General features: G+C 41.9%; 1 protein-coding gene across 3 annotated transcripts; it reads right to left on the bottom strand.

Moving 5' to 3' along the window:
• Window positions 1-594: 594 nt before the first annotated feature.
• On the bottom strand, window positions 595-16,140 carry klhl17 (kelch-like family member 17). Of its 3 annotated transcripts, none has more exons than XM_084365989.1 (12): window positions 15,922-16,140; window positions 13,247-13,511; window positions 12,449-12,570; window positions 12,110-12,331; window positions 7,607-7,723; window positions 7,279-7,510; window positions 6,100-6,244; window positions 5,709-5,876; window positions 5,422-5,510; window positions 5,187-5,260; window positions 4,866-5,047; window positions 595-3,073 (listed from the first exon to the last, which is right to left on the bottom strand). In XM_084365989.1, exons 2-12 carry the CDS (start codon window positions 13,458-13,460, stop codon window positions 2,845-2,847), a joined length of 1,794 nt encoding a protein of 597 aa, XP_084222115.1. In that variant the 5' UTR covers window positions 13,461-13,511; window positions 15,922-16,140; the 3' UTR covers window positions 595-2,844. The 3 variants fall into 3 exon arrangements, with proteins under 3 accessions (XP_084222115.1, XP_084222114.1, XP_084222116.1); XM_084365988.1 differs by lacking the exon at window positions 15,922-16,140 and adding an exon at window positions 15,198-15,914; XM_084365990.1 differs by lacking the exon at window positions 15,922-16,140 and adding an exon at window positions 15,198-15,914 and having other exon boundaries at window positions 7,297-7,510.
• Between the last annotated feature and the right edge of the window lie 49 nt (window positions 16,141-16,189).

The raw sequence follows: 16,189 nt of genomic DNA, 5'->3' as shown, positions 1-16,189 counted from the left end.
TTTGCAAAACAAATTTTCTTACAAAAATTAAAAGAACATTTGTCACAATGTAAGTGGTAAGTTAGCTGTTGAAGTATGTTCAACCATGACACGTTTGATTGTGCAATCTAATGCCACAAGTATAGCAAAGCCACAGAATATACCAGCTGTGTGTGTAGCTGTAGCCTTTTTCTCTCCCTTTCAAAGCTGTAGCTGTCTTGCAGTGTGTATATTTGGTCTGTATTTGTGTGTGTTTTGGGAGAGTGGGAGTTCATAGGTTTGAGTGTGTGCAGAGGCAGCCACAGGTGTGAGTGCCATGTGACTGAGGTCAAGAAGGGTAAAGTGAGAGTGTTCAGCTGTCTGCTTAGATCACTATATGAAAGAGGAGTATGTTGGAAAGATACCAAGCATCAGTGCGGGTATAGTGAGCCTAGCAACGAACACTTAGCAACACAACCTTGAGTGTGTCTGTGGTTGTTTGTGTTTGCCCTGAGCATTTAGCGGCTTCAGTGTTTGTCACACTGGTTAAAACTATTGCAGATGCAGGGACAAAACTTGCAGGATAAGTTTAAGATTTGTCCCGCCTTGCATGAAAAATGTGTTCAAACACGTCAGTTATCACATCTGAAAACATCTTTTATTTATTTTTTTACAGTGTATTGCTCCATTTCGCAATAGTGCAAAATTCAATATTTTAAAGTTCCTCATAAATAACAAACATATCATAAATAAACAATTATCACCACATTGAACACTCAAAAAAAAACAAAAAAAAAAACTAGTCACATTGAAATTGCACAAATGGATTTAAGATAAGCGAACTCTCTATTTACAGTTCGATCAGCAGAGTGGAGGCCAAAGTCTTGTGTGGTTTTGTTTGTCTTTCTCTCCAAATCATAACATAATTACAGAATCTCCATAAGACCCTCACAGCCCCTATTCTACTGGGTCTGCTCTACCATATGAAACGTAAAGTAGCTTTAGATAAACGGATTAACTAAATCCTTCAAAAAAAAAAGGAAAGAAAGATAACTTCTCAGAAGTTTGGAATGATATCACTGCGTTACACACAAACTGAACTGAACCCGGCTATTAACTGAGTCAAAAAGATTTAATTTATGTTCAGATAATGCAAGTTCAGTGGTGATGTTCCCTTAATCACAGACCACACGTTCTATAGCCAGTATATTTGTGGTTGATTATACAGTTGCTTCTAGTTCAACTTTGTAATAGAGTTGGATTCAATTCAACAATGAGGTAATATAACAAGACACCACACTTGATGGAGCGTGGAAGGGAATATGACAGCACCAAGTGTCAACAGCATTACTCATTAGTGTCAAGTGTTGGTATACTGTAAGTAAACTAGTGCTTCAGATGTAGACTTAATCATATAGAGTCCTTTCATTGGCTGGTCAATAGGTTTGCAAGCGACTGAAGCCTTTAGCACAAATGTGGTGGACGTAAGGTACAGTTTCATGTGAGATCATGCTTGTGGCAGTGAAGAAATATTAAGAAATGCAAACCGAATGCTGCATATTACAATGCAACGGTCAGTTCTCTTAACCAGGAGAAATTTTAAATGCACACAAACCGAAAGACTACCTCTCTCCTACCGAGACATTCTCCTTGTCATTTTCATTGCCGATATGCACATCACACCTAAATAAATATATTAAAAACACTCTTAAATAGGCATAGATCTGATCTGTTTCCTTCTCTTAGCATCTTTAAAACAGAATATATTAGGATTTATACATTTTTATAAATACTTATGGTTCAACAAAATTATTCTGTTTATATATGTATATATACACATATACATGTATATGTGTACATACATATACATATATACACATACATACAAATACATAAATAAAAGGACTCATTTACAGTTCCGAGGGCCTAACTTCTCTGTGTTGTTGGTGTCCATGCTCTCTTGTAGCCTGGGGAAGGATTCACTACATTGCCCGTTACTGCCACCTAGTGTGACATAGCAGCACTACAACATTTTATCCTCCTGTTGGGAGTCGGTGCCAACATGTTAACATGCATGGTATAACCAGTCAAAAGCTACATTCCAAAACTAAAATCATTCAGTTTCTCTTTTTTTTTTTTATACATTATTGCAAAAAATCCTGACATCAAAAGAAAAAATCTTGCAGAGGACAACAACATCAAACCAAAAACATTTACATCACACATGACAGAATTAAGTGTCCACCACAGTTCACGATGAGTGTGTCAAACACTGTGAGAGTGGTGGGGAAAGAAAGTGAGGCTCGAGGAGAGATCGGTCAGTTTTAACACATCTTTATCCAGGAACATCTCCTGAAGAGAGTAGGAGCTGGTATCTGTATGGTGGAGCTGTACAGTGGAGCTTCAGGCATCCAGACCAGATACAGTGCAGTCCAGAATAATGGCAAACTTGGTTAAGTGCAGCCACATTGGTTTGACCATAAAATTTAAAAAAAAAACTTGAAAATCTTTCAGGAAGTATCTGGCATCTCTGAACTAGTCATGAAAAATGAAAAGTTATGTGTGGCACTTTTTTTTTTTTTTTTTTTAAATTGCCAAGATTTGAAAGATTTTGCTTTGAAATTAAAGTTCATAACTTATGTGGTATTTTTTTTTAAACCATAGTTAGTCTTTACCATGAGTGCCACTATTTCTAGAGGGTGCTGTATAATAATCAAGGCCAGGAGCCTTATCCACACCATCCCTCTGTCTTTATCCATTTACCTGTCCACTCCTGTCTTCCTCCGCTTCCTCCTCCCCGTCTCAAACAGAGCAGTTGCGTCTCTTCCCAGAGCCAGTCTGGGTTGTAGCAGCAGAGGCTGAGGTCAGCCAAGCGGTTACCCCGTGTCAAAGGCTGGTGGAGGAAACCGAGAGGGTGGGCGAGGAAGGCGGCGGGAAGTTCAGAAGCTCCAGCACAGCCACGCCCACACTGCTGCGCCGCGTGAACATACAGGAGGCGGCGACCCATTTGTTGCTGCGTGGGTTGTACTTCTCGATGGAGTTGAGACTGGAGCTGCCGTCATTACCTCCCACTGCGTACAACCAGCCATCCATCGCTACTAGGTCATGGGTGCTCCTGGAGGGAGAAACAGATCCAAACAGAATATCTAAATTCCACGCGAATAATCGTCTTATTTTTATAGTCATCAAATTTAAATTCATTTTGTTGCTTTATCTGAAATAAATAATAATTTCTATGCATTTCCTTTGATCTTACTATTAATTATAGAGTAACTAACCAAAATGCAAGAAAAATTTAAAGATTGCATTTAAAGATTTGTGAGATTTCAAGCATCATTGTGTAGAAATTGTCATTTTGTGTGATTTGGCGCCCCCCACAGTTTTCTGAGAGCAACACCATTGTCGTAAATACAAATTATGTAAAAGAATGTAATGTAGGTGCTAACTACAAACAAAACTCATTACATCATAACAATGTGATGTGTTGAAAACTTGTATCTTGAAGTAAACATTTACATAACGCTGTGATCCTACCCTCTCACTGAAGTTACACAGTGCAGAAACAGGTGATAAGGGGGCAAAGTGGCTGAGACAGAGACACCATTCACCCTATTACAAGACACTGTACCATCACATTGAGTTTGAAGCTGTTATTTTAAAAACTAATCGACTAATGGTTGCAGCTCTTATCATGAACAATGGGACAATAACTGATTATTTTAAAACACACTGAAGCTTCATTATTATGGCAGCAACTAATAACAGTTTGAGGACACGAGGAGGTTCCAATAATACTTTAGTTCATTATTAATCATAGCACAGGACCAGTGGAAAAGTTAATGGTTTGTTGGCAGAGACAAAAACAGAGACGACAGATCTTATTCTAAAACGTTTGAGAAGAGTGATAGATTAGTTGTCAACACAGTGCGATATTGTGTACCGTGTAAGTGGAGCCTCTCAGCAACAGCATAAGAAAAGCTCTCAAAGCCACACAGCTGATTAACACATGGGTTATTCATGGGGCTGCACAGTCAACTGCTGTCAGGTTTCCCTGCTCCTACAGTACACTGACTCAAACACATGAGAGGGGCCTGGGGAGCAAGTGAATCTGCTGGTGTGTCCTCAAACCCAAGACAGCTACTTCACTAAATCTCTTGTATGTATCAATACAATGCTGTGAGTGTGTGTGCATTGACACCTGCTTTGATAAGCACCCTCAAGACGAGTTTCATCTTCTTAGAAATAAGAAAGAGTAGACTGTTGTGGAAAATAGGTCATTTGATGTTAATGCCGCAAGACGATTTAGACAGTAAGGATGACATCCAAATGCCCCAAATCCCTCGCCTTGAAGAGTAAAGATTTTCCACAGAGCAAAATCTTCGCAGCAGGGGGGTCCGCCTGACAAGCTCCTTACAGACAGCACCACAGATTCGTCTTTTGCTTTTAAAATGGAGATTTTATCTTCCATTTAGTTTTAGGCAAAACAGGGGTTTTGTCTGTGGGTACCACAGAGTTTCTCAAATACAGACCAGCTAATTTCTCCCCCTCTCCATCACTAAGGTGTCCATATTTATGAAGTATGAAAATAAGGATAAAAGCTGGAGAGGCCTTATCAAAAATGTAGAAAGTGGGTTGAGGTGAATACATTTCAGCATTTCATCAGTGTGAGCTGAACTGTGCAGATGGAAATGTAGCACCAGGCCATCCTGGCTGATCACTTGGCTAAGGTAAGTTTCATTTCCTTAAGTTCCCTGGATCAATCTAAGGTCCTCTGTCATGTCGTCAGATACAAATTTTGTATTCTCTATATGGCTCACAGTTAATTCCTTCCCTTATCATAGTGTAAGGTCACTGTTGTAAAAGACAGGACCATTCTGTTCCAATATGAACTGTGGGTGCAGACTAACCTGCGTATGTTCATGGGAGCCACTCCCTCCCAGGTGTTGGTCTTGGGGTTGAACCGCTCCACAGAGTTCAGGCAGCTGGTGCCGTCGTTGCCTCCTGCGACATACAGCATGCCATCCAGCACGGCCACCCCGGCACTGCTGCGCCGACTCAGCATGTTGGCAATGGCTGTCCATGTGTTGCTCTGCTCGTTAAATCAGGAGACTGAGCATTGGTCACATGTTCATATATTCATTAAATGTGTATGATTTTGCCTCCACCGTCAGTCGTTCCTGGCAGCGGACAAGTTGCTTTGATGATAAATTTAACAGCATATACTTTACCTGGGGGTCATATTTCTCCACTGTTGCGAGATGTGAGGAGCTGTCATAACCTCCCACTGCATACAAGTTACCATCTGGAGGGGAAAAGGGAGTTAGCACTCAGAATGTAAATATTAGCAGTCAAATACCATGTTGGCAACTCCCTCTTGAGTTCAGACATTCAAATGTAGACAGCGAAACATAAACATAAGTGGAACAGTGTGTTCATAATGTTATGTTTGTGGCAAGTTCTTACCCAGAGTTGCTACTCGTACATATCTCCTACGGGTGCTCATAGCAGCGATCGAGGTCCACGTACTGGTCAGAGGGTCATATCGCTCTGCACTGAAAGAGGAGAAAATGACTTGAATATAAAAACACTGTAAGGTTGTACAGTTGATATAAACTGTGTTTGAGACTTGGCCTAGAAAACTGCATCAAAACAAACAAAAAGGCTGCAACTGGATACAAAAATGTTGCAAATCTAGCTTTAAGTATCAGGAATGTTCAGCATTCATCACTAAAATGTCAGTCTGTCTGTACCTATTGAGGCAGGAAGCTCCATCATAACCTCCAGCAGCATAAAGCAGGCCGTGCAGGACGGCTACACCCAAACAGCTCCGCCGTGTTCCCATGGAAACCTCAGGTTGCCAGGAGTTTGTGATGGGGTCATAGGACTCCACAGTTGCGAGGTCAGAGGTGCCATCATACCTGAGGAGATGTGGATATAAATAAAACAGAAATGGCTTTTTGATGATTGAAGTTAAGTCAAGTTAAACAGGCATTCAAACAACAATCACGACACATGTAGATCGTCCACATGTTCACCTGCCTCTATAAAAGTAAGGTTTAGATAACATCACATAATACAATGTTTTGATGATGGTTAATTAGTTTTGGGTCAAAGGTCAACACTATGGTTATCGTCACTCACCCTCCGACAGCATAAAGTCTGTTCCCAATGGCTGCCACGCCCACCCGTGCCCGCCGAGTGGACATGGACGCCACCATGTGCCAGCGATCTGTCCTGGTGTCATACGCCTCGCAGTCTCCATGGATGGCAAACAGGCTGCCTCCACCTGCAGAAACATATACACCACCACAGGATGGTGAAAAACATATACTCATACATCAAGCAGTTCTTTAAAAAAAAAAATGTAGTCCAGAATTTCGCGATTTCGGCCAGTATACACTGAATATTTTCAAGTTGCAGGATTTTGTAAAGTTTTCGTCAGAAATCAAGGTTCACTTCTGGTCAGTGCAGTTTGGAGTGGCATTTTTTTTTTATTATTATATCTTGATATATTGAACAAGTATGTTAGAACAAAACAGTTTTTAGGCTTAAGACTAGCCTCAAAGGTTAGAATTGACAGCTTGTTGAATTCATACTCACAACAAATACAGGGCAGCATATCACCAGAGTAACCGCCACGAACTGCAAACTGTAGCTGCTGTTAGCCATGCAGCTACAGTTTGGGCTGGGCACCAGTCCGAAGCACCAGGCAAGTGTTGGTGTTTACACTACTACCAGCTTTAAACCGGATGGGCTTGGGGTTAGCTGGTTAGCATGCTAACAACACAATACATAGACGTCATTACGTCAAAACTATTATTCCTCCACAGTCTGTTCATAGTTTTAGGGAAGTCTTGAATGTTTTCAACCAAGATTCTTTAATTGTATTTACTTGGTTTAATTTAGATTTTTGAAGCAATGCAAGACGACAGCAACGAGACTCTCCGATATTTGGAGAAAATACTTCAATATGAACGCTGTGACATTATTTCAGCTGTGTAAACTTTTGTTATTATAGAACTATTATAAACTAAAGGATGAATGATATTATTTCTGAGTAAAATAAACCATTTCTGATTTGGATACAATACTGCTTTAGTCAAAGAGGTTCAAACAAATGTTTCACTTTACTGCAACGCACCCAGTACAACCTGGGAAACATTTCAGATATATGACAACACTATAAACATTCCAGACAATGTCTAGTCTCATATTATCATATCAGCATTTTTATATCCCAGCTATAAAAACTCTGATATCTGCACACATTATGAGGCTAAAATTAATTGATGTGTGGTCTAAGTGTACCCTAGTGGGTACCTTCAGGGGCACACTGACCAACGGCGAAGAGCACAGGGCTGGCGCCCTCACAGCGTCGCGGGCGCGTCCGACTGTTGCTGAGGACTCCCCTCTGCTCAGGCATCAGGTGATACTTGAGAGCCTCGATCAGCAGGTCCTTGCACTCCGAGTGGTGACGCACCAGCAGCTCTGTGTCCACGTTGCTCATCAGAAAGTCTCGCCTCAGCAGCGGCAGCCGCACGCACTTCATCAGCTAAGGAAATGTGATGAAGGTGTGTTACAAATTATAGTCAAACTAAAAAATTAAGCGGGATAGAAATTCTCTCCGGTAAGGTGAGACATGTCTTACCCACGGTACGTGTTGCCTACGTCCATCTATATCATGTTTCACCCAGCTCAGCACAGCCCGGTACACTTCCTCTTCTGATGGCACGTTGAGATTGTCACTGGAGATCAAATCCAGGACCTGGATAGAGAAAACAAAGCAGATTGGTGAAGACTTTTTATATAATCATTTACAATCCTTCACAGCGCCTTTAATTCAACTGTGAGCTTCAGAGGAGCTCTTGCAGAAACAGTGAAAGAAAAACCAAACATGTCAACACACAGGAAGTGTTCTCCACAGACAGCACCGGTTCCTGTATGTTGTACTTGACTTGCTGAACTGTTGCTTCTCTTCTCTGTCCCTTAATTTGCTGTGTTTCAAACTGAAGGGAGATGCTCTGTGTTTTGTCTGCATCAAAATAAAATGAGGTGGAATAAACATTTAAAATAAAGCAAAACAAAATAATTTCAGGCACCATTTGACAATTAACACATGAATGCTTGTGTGTTTTATCAAGGTCTATATATTTGTGTGCGAGTGCTGCAGTCTGAGCGGCTGGCTGGCACTGTTCCCAGATCAACCCAAAGTTGGCAGGGCTGGGTGGGGCCAGAGCAGCCAGCTGCTGTCTTGCTGGCCAGATCAGGGCAACAGTTAGCAGCCTCCCAGGAACAGCCTCGACTAATCCAGTCACACAGAGAAATACTGCTGCTGCTGCCCCACCCTGCAGTCCCCCCTACCTCTGCACGCACATACTGCATCACATTAACTAGAACAAATGTTGTGTGTCTGTGTGTGTGGAGGAGAAGTAAAAGAAAATTGGTTTTATGACTGCCCTTGCAGTATGACAGCAGGAATAGATGGATGAATTAAAGGGGTTTCCAGCTGCATCACACACACATAATAGGATGCATCCATCCTTTGTTGTCTTAATAATGCTGTGCATGTGATGCTACATCACTGAAGTATCACTAAAGCAGACTAGTCACAACCCCTCCATGCCCTGCCACTTCCTTCACAGAACATGGAGAGAAATATGGGGCGTATTTCACAGCTCTGTGAGCTCAGAGTCCTTTAGAGCAGCCAGGTCTGGTTCAGATTTATGACAGACACAGAGCAGCTGCAGACATAATGGGGCTCTGAGCCAAAGGAAACAGAGAGACTTAAGAATAAAAAACAAAGAAAAGAAAATGGTCTATTTTTAATCTCCCTTTATGCAGCTTAACTTTCACTGTTTTAATAGACTGTGCCCACACACTCCGATTGCAGATTCAGCCTCAGAGCTTTGAAGGCCACAGACAGAGAGCAAAGCTTTTTCTCTTATTGAGCACAATCTCTTTAGTGCTGTGGGGATTGTTCCTTAGAGAGCAGGGGAGATAATGGGAAAGTGATGCTGGCAGCTGATTGTTACTTGTTTTCACTGGTACTTAAATTTCTCGTCACCTGGCCAGGCTCAACAGGCATTTGTTTGAAACAGACACCATTACATGTAAGACATGATGCAGTTTTCCTCCTCCTTCACACGAGTGGAGGAACGAATCACCCTGACCCTATTGCATCACCAGCTGGACTTGTAGATTTAGTCTAATATTGTGAAGGCAATTTTAAATGAAAGCAAAAACATAAACAACAAAATGTAATGCAAGCAACTTTTTATCATTCAGGACTATTCACATAACTAAAAAGTTAGAGGTACAGGTGAGAAATTAGCACAGTGGTGTTTTGACGCTCATACTTAGTTTGAAAACAAATTTCAAGGAAAAGAAAAAGCCCACATTCTCCGTAGAGATGCAAATTTTAAGCAATTTCTTGAACTGATAGTCAGGTGCCTTAACAATCAATTAATAATTAATAATATATGAAATATGGTGGATGTTTTAAATGTTTTAAGCACTGACTTGATATATGTTTGATTCAAAATCAGAGCAGGCTACATTAGGATTTAAAATAATAGATAAAGTAAACATCAAGTAACTAAATCAAATTACACAAAATAATTACTTCATTTTATTTGACTTTCTGTCTGTTGCTATTCAACAATTGATCCAACTAACACCAACTCATACTGAGGCTACCAAGTAGTTCAAATGTAATAATATCGGTTTGTAGAGAATATCTTTTTGTATTTTTTAAATTACATTTTTTCATACCAGTATTTTGTATTATATTTTGATATATTTGATTAGCCAGTATTTGTGATTTGTAACCAGATACTTTTTTGATGTATGACCATTAACTGAATATCTGAAAACAAGACTTTTGAGGACGTCAACTTCAGCTTTGGGAGACACATTTTTATCATTTTGTGACATTTTATAGACCAAATAATTAATTAATGAATCCAAAAAATAATTGACAGATTAATCAACAGTAAACATGATTGTTAGTTTCAGCCCTAGTGAGACATCCCTTATGTTTAAATTTGGAACAGATAATGTGCCAACATTGTTTATTTAACCTTTATTTAATCAAGATATTCTCATTGAGAACAATGTGGTGTTTCGTGTTGTTTTTTTAGCTACGCCCTTGCTCAACACACTAACACCTAAAGGCTGCCAGCTCAACCAGTCTGATCTGTGGTCAATGAGCAGCTCCAATGGAGCAGTCAGTGCCAAGAGGCCTTGCTTAAGGGCACTTCAGCAGTTTATTCTGCTAGTCTGGGAATCAAATTAACAACCTACCAGCCACCACTGCACCACCAGATGGCTAGTGCTGAATTAGCAAGCATAAGTCTAAACTTAATTCCATACAAACATTGGCTGAAAACGGTAACAGTAAAATATTGAAACCAAAAAAGAAAACACGCTTTAAAACCTCGAAGTAAGCCATGCTGTTAGCATATAAACAGTGCAGCGGCTGTGAAAATGCCACTAGCTTTGCCTAATCACCACTTCCAGGACAGCAACCACAACGCTGCCACTGCTGTGCCCAGCGGATGAATAAGTGATAGTTTGGCTAAGTTGATGTGCCAGATAAAGTTATCCGTGGCAGCACACTGGGATGATAAAACCACAAGAGACAGTGATTGATGTAGCGAGCTGAGGAAGAAGAGAGGTCATCCTAATGAACGGTAAAAACACAGCGCTGAGGCCACTTCTCTTGGGGAGCCTCTGTGATGGAAAACATGACTGGTTTGGATACATATAATAATGAGGAGAAGCTGATAAACTGAAAGCTTCTCAATATTACTGTATGGTCATATTAATGTTCTTTATGGTGTATTTATGAGCAAGTAGATGAATTACTCCAGTAGAGCCACTGAAGTAAGCAGCAAATTGATAACCCAAAAGTTGATAATTTCCTGCCATGAATTCATAATGAAGGACATTTTAAAGTAATATGATTAAAGTAATGAGACTAGGCCTGATCAGGAAATGTCATGAGGTCTTCCTGCAGAAATTAAGGATAAATAAACGGTGGTATCCTCATCTCCCTGTCGTTTTTCAGGTTGGAATCTGTAGTATTTTACACACATCCGATTTAACTTGTTTTGGTCGGGGATACAATGTGCAAGCTGTGCATTCAGCCATGCTCACAGACTTGGGCAATTCTAAGTAAGTTAGGGATCAAATATTTATCAGTGAGTTAGACAGCTTTTTCAAGTTGTTTATCTGAGGATATTTATGGTTATCTCAATAATAAAAATTCACCACAATTGCCATACAAACTTTTATCGTCCCATCCCCAATTGTGAACCTGATCTAATCAATAGGGAATCACTGATGCATTTAAGACCGAAGACAACATACAGCTTGTATCACAAATTATAATAGACTACAAAACTCTCTACAAAGTTCTCCTACAGTTCATGTCCTTGAGATATCTGAGGACGACTGGAATATTTGGGAAAGTCAGACGAGGACTACCAACTCAACATCCTGGTGAGAATTCTGTTACTATATGATACGACACTTTGTGACCTCAAAATTTAAAATTCATCCAGCATGGATCTTAGGGACAGGACAAATGTTGGAGGCGGTGACGCAAATCAATGGCAGACCACTTTCATAAAATTCAGGGCTGTCCTCTACTGCATTCATTTTGGCAGGAGATTGCCAAGGTGATGGGGAACATTTTTGGAATAGAAATTGGAACTTGGATGATCTTTTGTCACATTATACCTGGGACAAATCCCAGCAAAACTCACAGCCCTGGACATTTATATTTATAAAGTACTTGTGGTTGCCAGCAAGAAAGCCATCACATGGAAATGGCTGCTGGCAAACCCGCCATTCAAGGATGACTAGACCTCAGTTGTCAACAAAACACACAGTATGGAGACATTGACCTTTTCCTCAAGACAACAATCTAAACAATACATAAAATACTCGAACAATGGTCTACACACTGCTGGATGTAACTTACTGTCTGTATGATTGACAACCCTGTGCTGTACTAATGTATGGCCTATACTAACCCTTCCTTGTACTACACCAAAAACAGCAATAAGTTCACCATCGTGACCACGTGCCACCCTTTAAACTGCTTTCTTTAACAAGCACCAGTTAGCAGAAAAAGCATCACCCCTACCTGTTTCAGTGGCAGCAGCATGAACTCCTCGGTCTTGGACACCTCCACAAAGTGCTGCAGGACATACTTGTGCGCCGACTTGAGCAGGTCGCTGCAGGAGTGCGTGTCAGCGAATCCTCGGATGCCCAGGCAGTTGGAAGGGTCCAGCTGGCTGAGCAGGAACTTACAGCAGGCATCCCGCACCCCATTGAGCTGCAGCAGGCTGGCTGCTGGGAGTAACGTCTAGGAAGAGAGCAATTTCAGACGAATACACACTGTGAGTCTTTTGTATCGACTTGTGCTCTGTGAGATGTGATGAATGGGGATCAAATAAAGAGTCTAATTTGACCATCTTCCTACCTGCACGTTGCCTTCCCCGACCACAATTTCTGCTGTGTAGGCGTACTGGACCAGCTGCTCCAAAGCCTGAGGGTCGATGTCATGTAGGGTCACATGGGTCTGCCGACTCTCTGACATCTCATCTGCATGACCGCACAGAACGAGAGCAGTTTCATTTTATTTTATAGCCAGTAAAACTCTGGCTGATATAATTGCCTCCCTGTTCCATCATGCTGTCACGTGGCAGCTCCGAATGTATACAGCACTGCTGCCAAATATCAGCATAGCTCATTTGTTGCAGTCAATTTAATCAGTTCTTGTGTGGTTTTTGAAATTCCTGAACATATACACTCTTGCCCAACACAGATGTTCCTGCAGGACTCTACATCAGAGGGTTCTAAATCAACAATCAAATGATTCATCTCCTTTAGTTAGAAGAAGCTGAAAACACAATATCTGCAGGGGAGCTGGGATTTTGCTGTTTGGATGACCATTAAAGACCAGCAGAGTCTGTTAACATGGGCTAATTAGAGACTGGGTCAGATGAGAGGAAGCCTCGCAGCTGAGTCTCAAAAGCCAGACAGCTGACTGTCTGGAGACACATTGTACCCTCACAAAGGTCTAGTGTCGGGAGGAAATCTGAGACTCACAGACCTCATCTGACCACCTGTGCCCCAGACAGGAAGGGGGGGAAGGAAGTGATGATGCTGGAAGGATGAGGTAGCGTTCACTGCACACACGAATTGTTGTGTCATCAAACTCTGAGCAACAGAAAAACAGCAGGCGTGTAATAGGAATAAAATGGTGGACTGAACCTACTGGTAAACATAGCGTGGAAGTAGGGGCTGCAGGATGCCAGCACCACTTTGTGCGCCTTGATTTCTTTGTTGGAGACATGGAGCACGATGTCGCACAGTAAGCCACGCTGTCGCATCCTGTTCATGGATACGAAGGAGTCATGGTAGTGCCGCTTTGAGTTGTGCGAGATGCTGTGGCCGTCGCGGTTGAGCAGCTGCATGCCCCCTTCCATCATGGTGCCTGATGTGGCGGTCACGGGCTCTTGCCTGGGCCGCACTCTGGGCAACTGAAAGATGCAGAAAACCATTTTCACATTAGTTAATACCAATGTCATTAACTTTTTAAAATGTCTTTTGTCATCAGAAAAACTTACAAGGGGTTAGACTGTAACTCGACCTACAAGGGGTGTGCAAGGATGCAGGTGTTATGACAGGTGTCTTGACCAATCACTGCACCTATTGTTACCGTTATCGTACCCATCCTGACAGCTATGTCAGGAAGCCTACCAGCATGACAAATCTCAGTACAATTACAAAGTGTTGTAGGTCAGCTGGCCTGGTTACTTGACATTCACTGTCGAGACTCATTAAATCTCATTATGTCAACAGAGAGAAGATAGACTTTATTGGAATGAAATCAATCAAGGCTTCTCATTTATTGGACTGTATTGGTTTATCTAATAGTAATGACTGCTGACCGGCGAGTTAAATTGCACCAGATTTTGCTGTGAAGCCCCCCACCTCACCCCAGCTGTAGCCTTGGTCAGGCAGGGTGGGAGGAGAGAAGGATGTAGCCTGAGTTAGCCTTTTCCTTTGTGCACTCATCCGCCCTGCACTCGGATGGAGAACACACTTCAGAGTGTTGCATAACCATCATCGTCACGCGGCATCTTCAAAGTTGTTGTCTGATGAATATTTAGGATGCACTAAGGCAAACTACTGGATGAGGGAAACTGGACACCACAGTAAATCATACTTCTGAAAATATGTCTCTGAAATCAAATGATGGTCTGATACCTGGTAAGGGCAGAAAAACAGACTCACGAACAGAAGCTTACTGGCCCCAAACTGCTCTGATGGACAGCATCCACATAGATGATGTGCTGTTTAAAATATCCTTAACTGGATAGATTAAAATAATCACTATTTCACTCCTTATCTCCTGCTATTTGAGCATGGTTCCCACATTACGATGTGGAAAAATATTGTCCTTTAGTGATGATTTACTCACTATGTTTCATCATTTATGTTTGTAAATATAAAGAGAGGTTTCTGTGACAACAGCACAAGCTAGTGAGGACTGATAGGAGTCCAGGAAATGCAACCCTCAAGACTGAAAGCACAACTTATTGTGGTTTCTGATAAAGTTAAGTCACGCTCTTCTCCTCAGTCAAATAGACTATTCACTGAGTATCATCATAATCATGTTGTCATCTGTTAAGAGACAGTCTTTCAACTCAATACTCTGCACTGTCCCACTGTGGACCATCTCAAATGTCACCACAGCTGCCTGGCGACTAGCTTTGAGTCCCATTTTCCAAAACACAATGGACCACAAAAACACACCAGCCGTGCTCCTCTATGGGGGAACAATCTGCTCTGGTGCCCAAGGGGATAACACGAGACAATGCTGCAGAGACATGGATACACAGGAGGTTGAGGCAGGAGTGATAACATAATTGTGGCATTAAAACTAACAGAGCAGAGCACCTTGTCCTTTAAGCTCTCCTCTTGCCTCCCTGGCTCTAAACCTTGTCTGCTATCCACACAGACGCTCTGATGATCCTTGACAAACATGCACAATCTTGCTGGATGCACTGAGATCTCTTTTGGACAGAAGGGTGTTTCTGTCCATAAATCAGCCACCTAATGTCTCAAGAACCCCCAACCCCCACTCCATCTATTTTGAATAACAGCAGCTATCAGCTGCAGCAGCAGCAGCAATAGAGAGGATGAATGTGTAATTTCTTTACCGGTGGCTTTGTCGCGGTTATCCTTGCAGACGGTGTCTTCCTCGATGTGATGAGAAATAAAGCAGCAGCTGTCGCAGTCAGATTGGTTTAAAATTGGTACCTGTGTTTAGCTATCTGTCCACATTCTGACTCCAGCATACGATACATGAAGAAAGCCTCTGTTTTGTGCTGTATGTGGTTGACGTCAATGCAAAAAAACTGCATGAAAGCTGACATCGGTTTGTTAAGGTGGCGCTGGAGCTGTCGGAGGTGAAAGTAGAGACGCTGCTCATGATGTTGACATACGATGCCGCGGGACGAGAGAGGCGCACATGAGAAACAAAGGAGGTCAACGCCGAGGCGCAAATGTCAAACGTTCACGATGGATGCTCGTTCATTACTCGACGTAACGCGGACGACCTTAAGCGCCCCCTTTTGTCTGGACAGAGTCCGGAAGTGCGTTCGATTAATTCATTTCAGCCAGCGCGAAAGGCGGGGTGTTAGCTAGAAGGGCTGTGATTGGTCAGAGCCCGAACCATCCCTCGTCTCGGTCACACAGGACAATAAATGAAACAAACAACGAACAACTCGCAGAAATTCAGTGGTCAATATTCTTTTTGATGGCAACCGTGCATTTATCATCCTACTACTAACATAAAATGAACGTCATGAATGACTGTCTATGTATGTAGATAACTAAGCTAACATTAGCTCCACCTACAGAACAATTAAAACCAGCTCTCACCACCAGCCGTCGTCGGTGTCGATATGACAGCAGCAATGATTTCTTCCTGTTTGTAAGCTTGCCCAGCTTTGTGGCTGTTTAACTTACTGACTAACAATTAAAAAAGGGACAGTTCTCTCTCTGCGACTCTACAGCTGCCCGTGTCTCGTGAATGCAGCTGTTCATTTAATTTAAAACCTCACGTGTGGCATCAAAACACCCCTTGTTCTTGTATACAGCTTTGACAGTGTAATTTTGAGGTTGTCGTGCTCGACGGCTGTTTTTTTAA

Source organism: Pagrus pagrus (assembly GCF_965226575.1).
Source record: "Pagrus pagrus genome assembly, chromosome: 11".
Lineage (NCBI taxonomy): Eukaryota > Metazoa > Chordata > Actinopteri > Spariformes > Sparidae > Pagrus > Pagrus pagrus.
Note: the sequence above shows the minus strand (reverse complement) of the source record. Positions and strands in the feature narration are given on the sequence as shown.

Coding starts and splice junctions, on each gene's coding strand:
- klhl17 (XM_084365989.1), bottom strand. CDS start 13,460: ATGATGGAAGGGGGCATGCAGCTGCTCAACCGCGACGGCCACAGCATC. Junction 5,877..6,099: donor AGACTTTATGCTGTCGGAGG/GTGAGTGACGAT, acceptor ACATCTCCTCAG/GTATGATGGCACCTCTGACC. Junction 5,261..5,421: donor TGTACGAGTAGCAACTCTGG/GTAAGAACTTGC, acceptor TTTCCCCTCCAG/ATGGTAACTTGTATGCAGTG.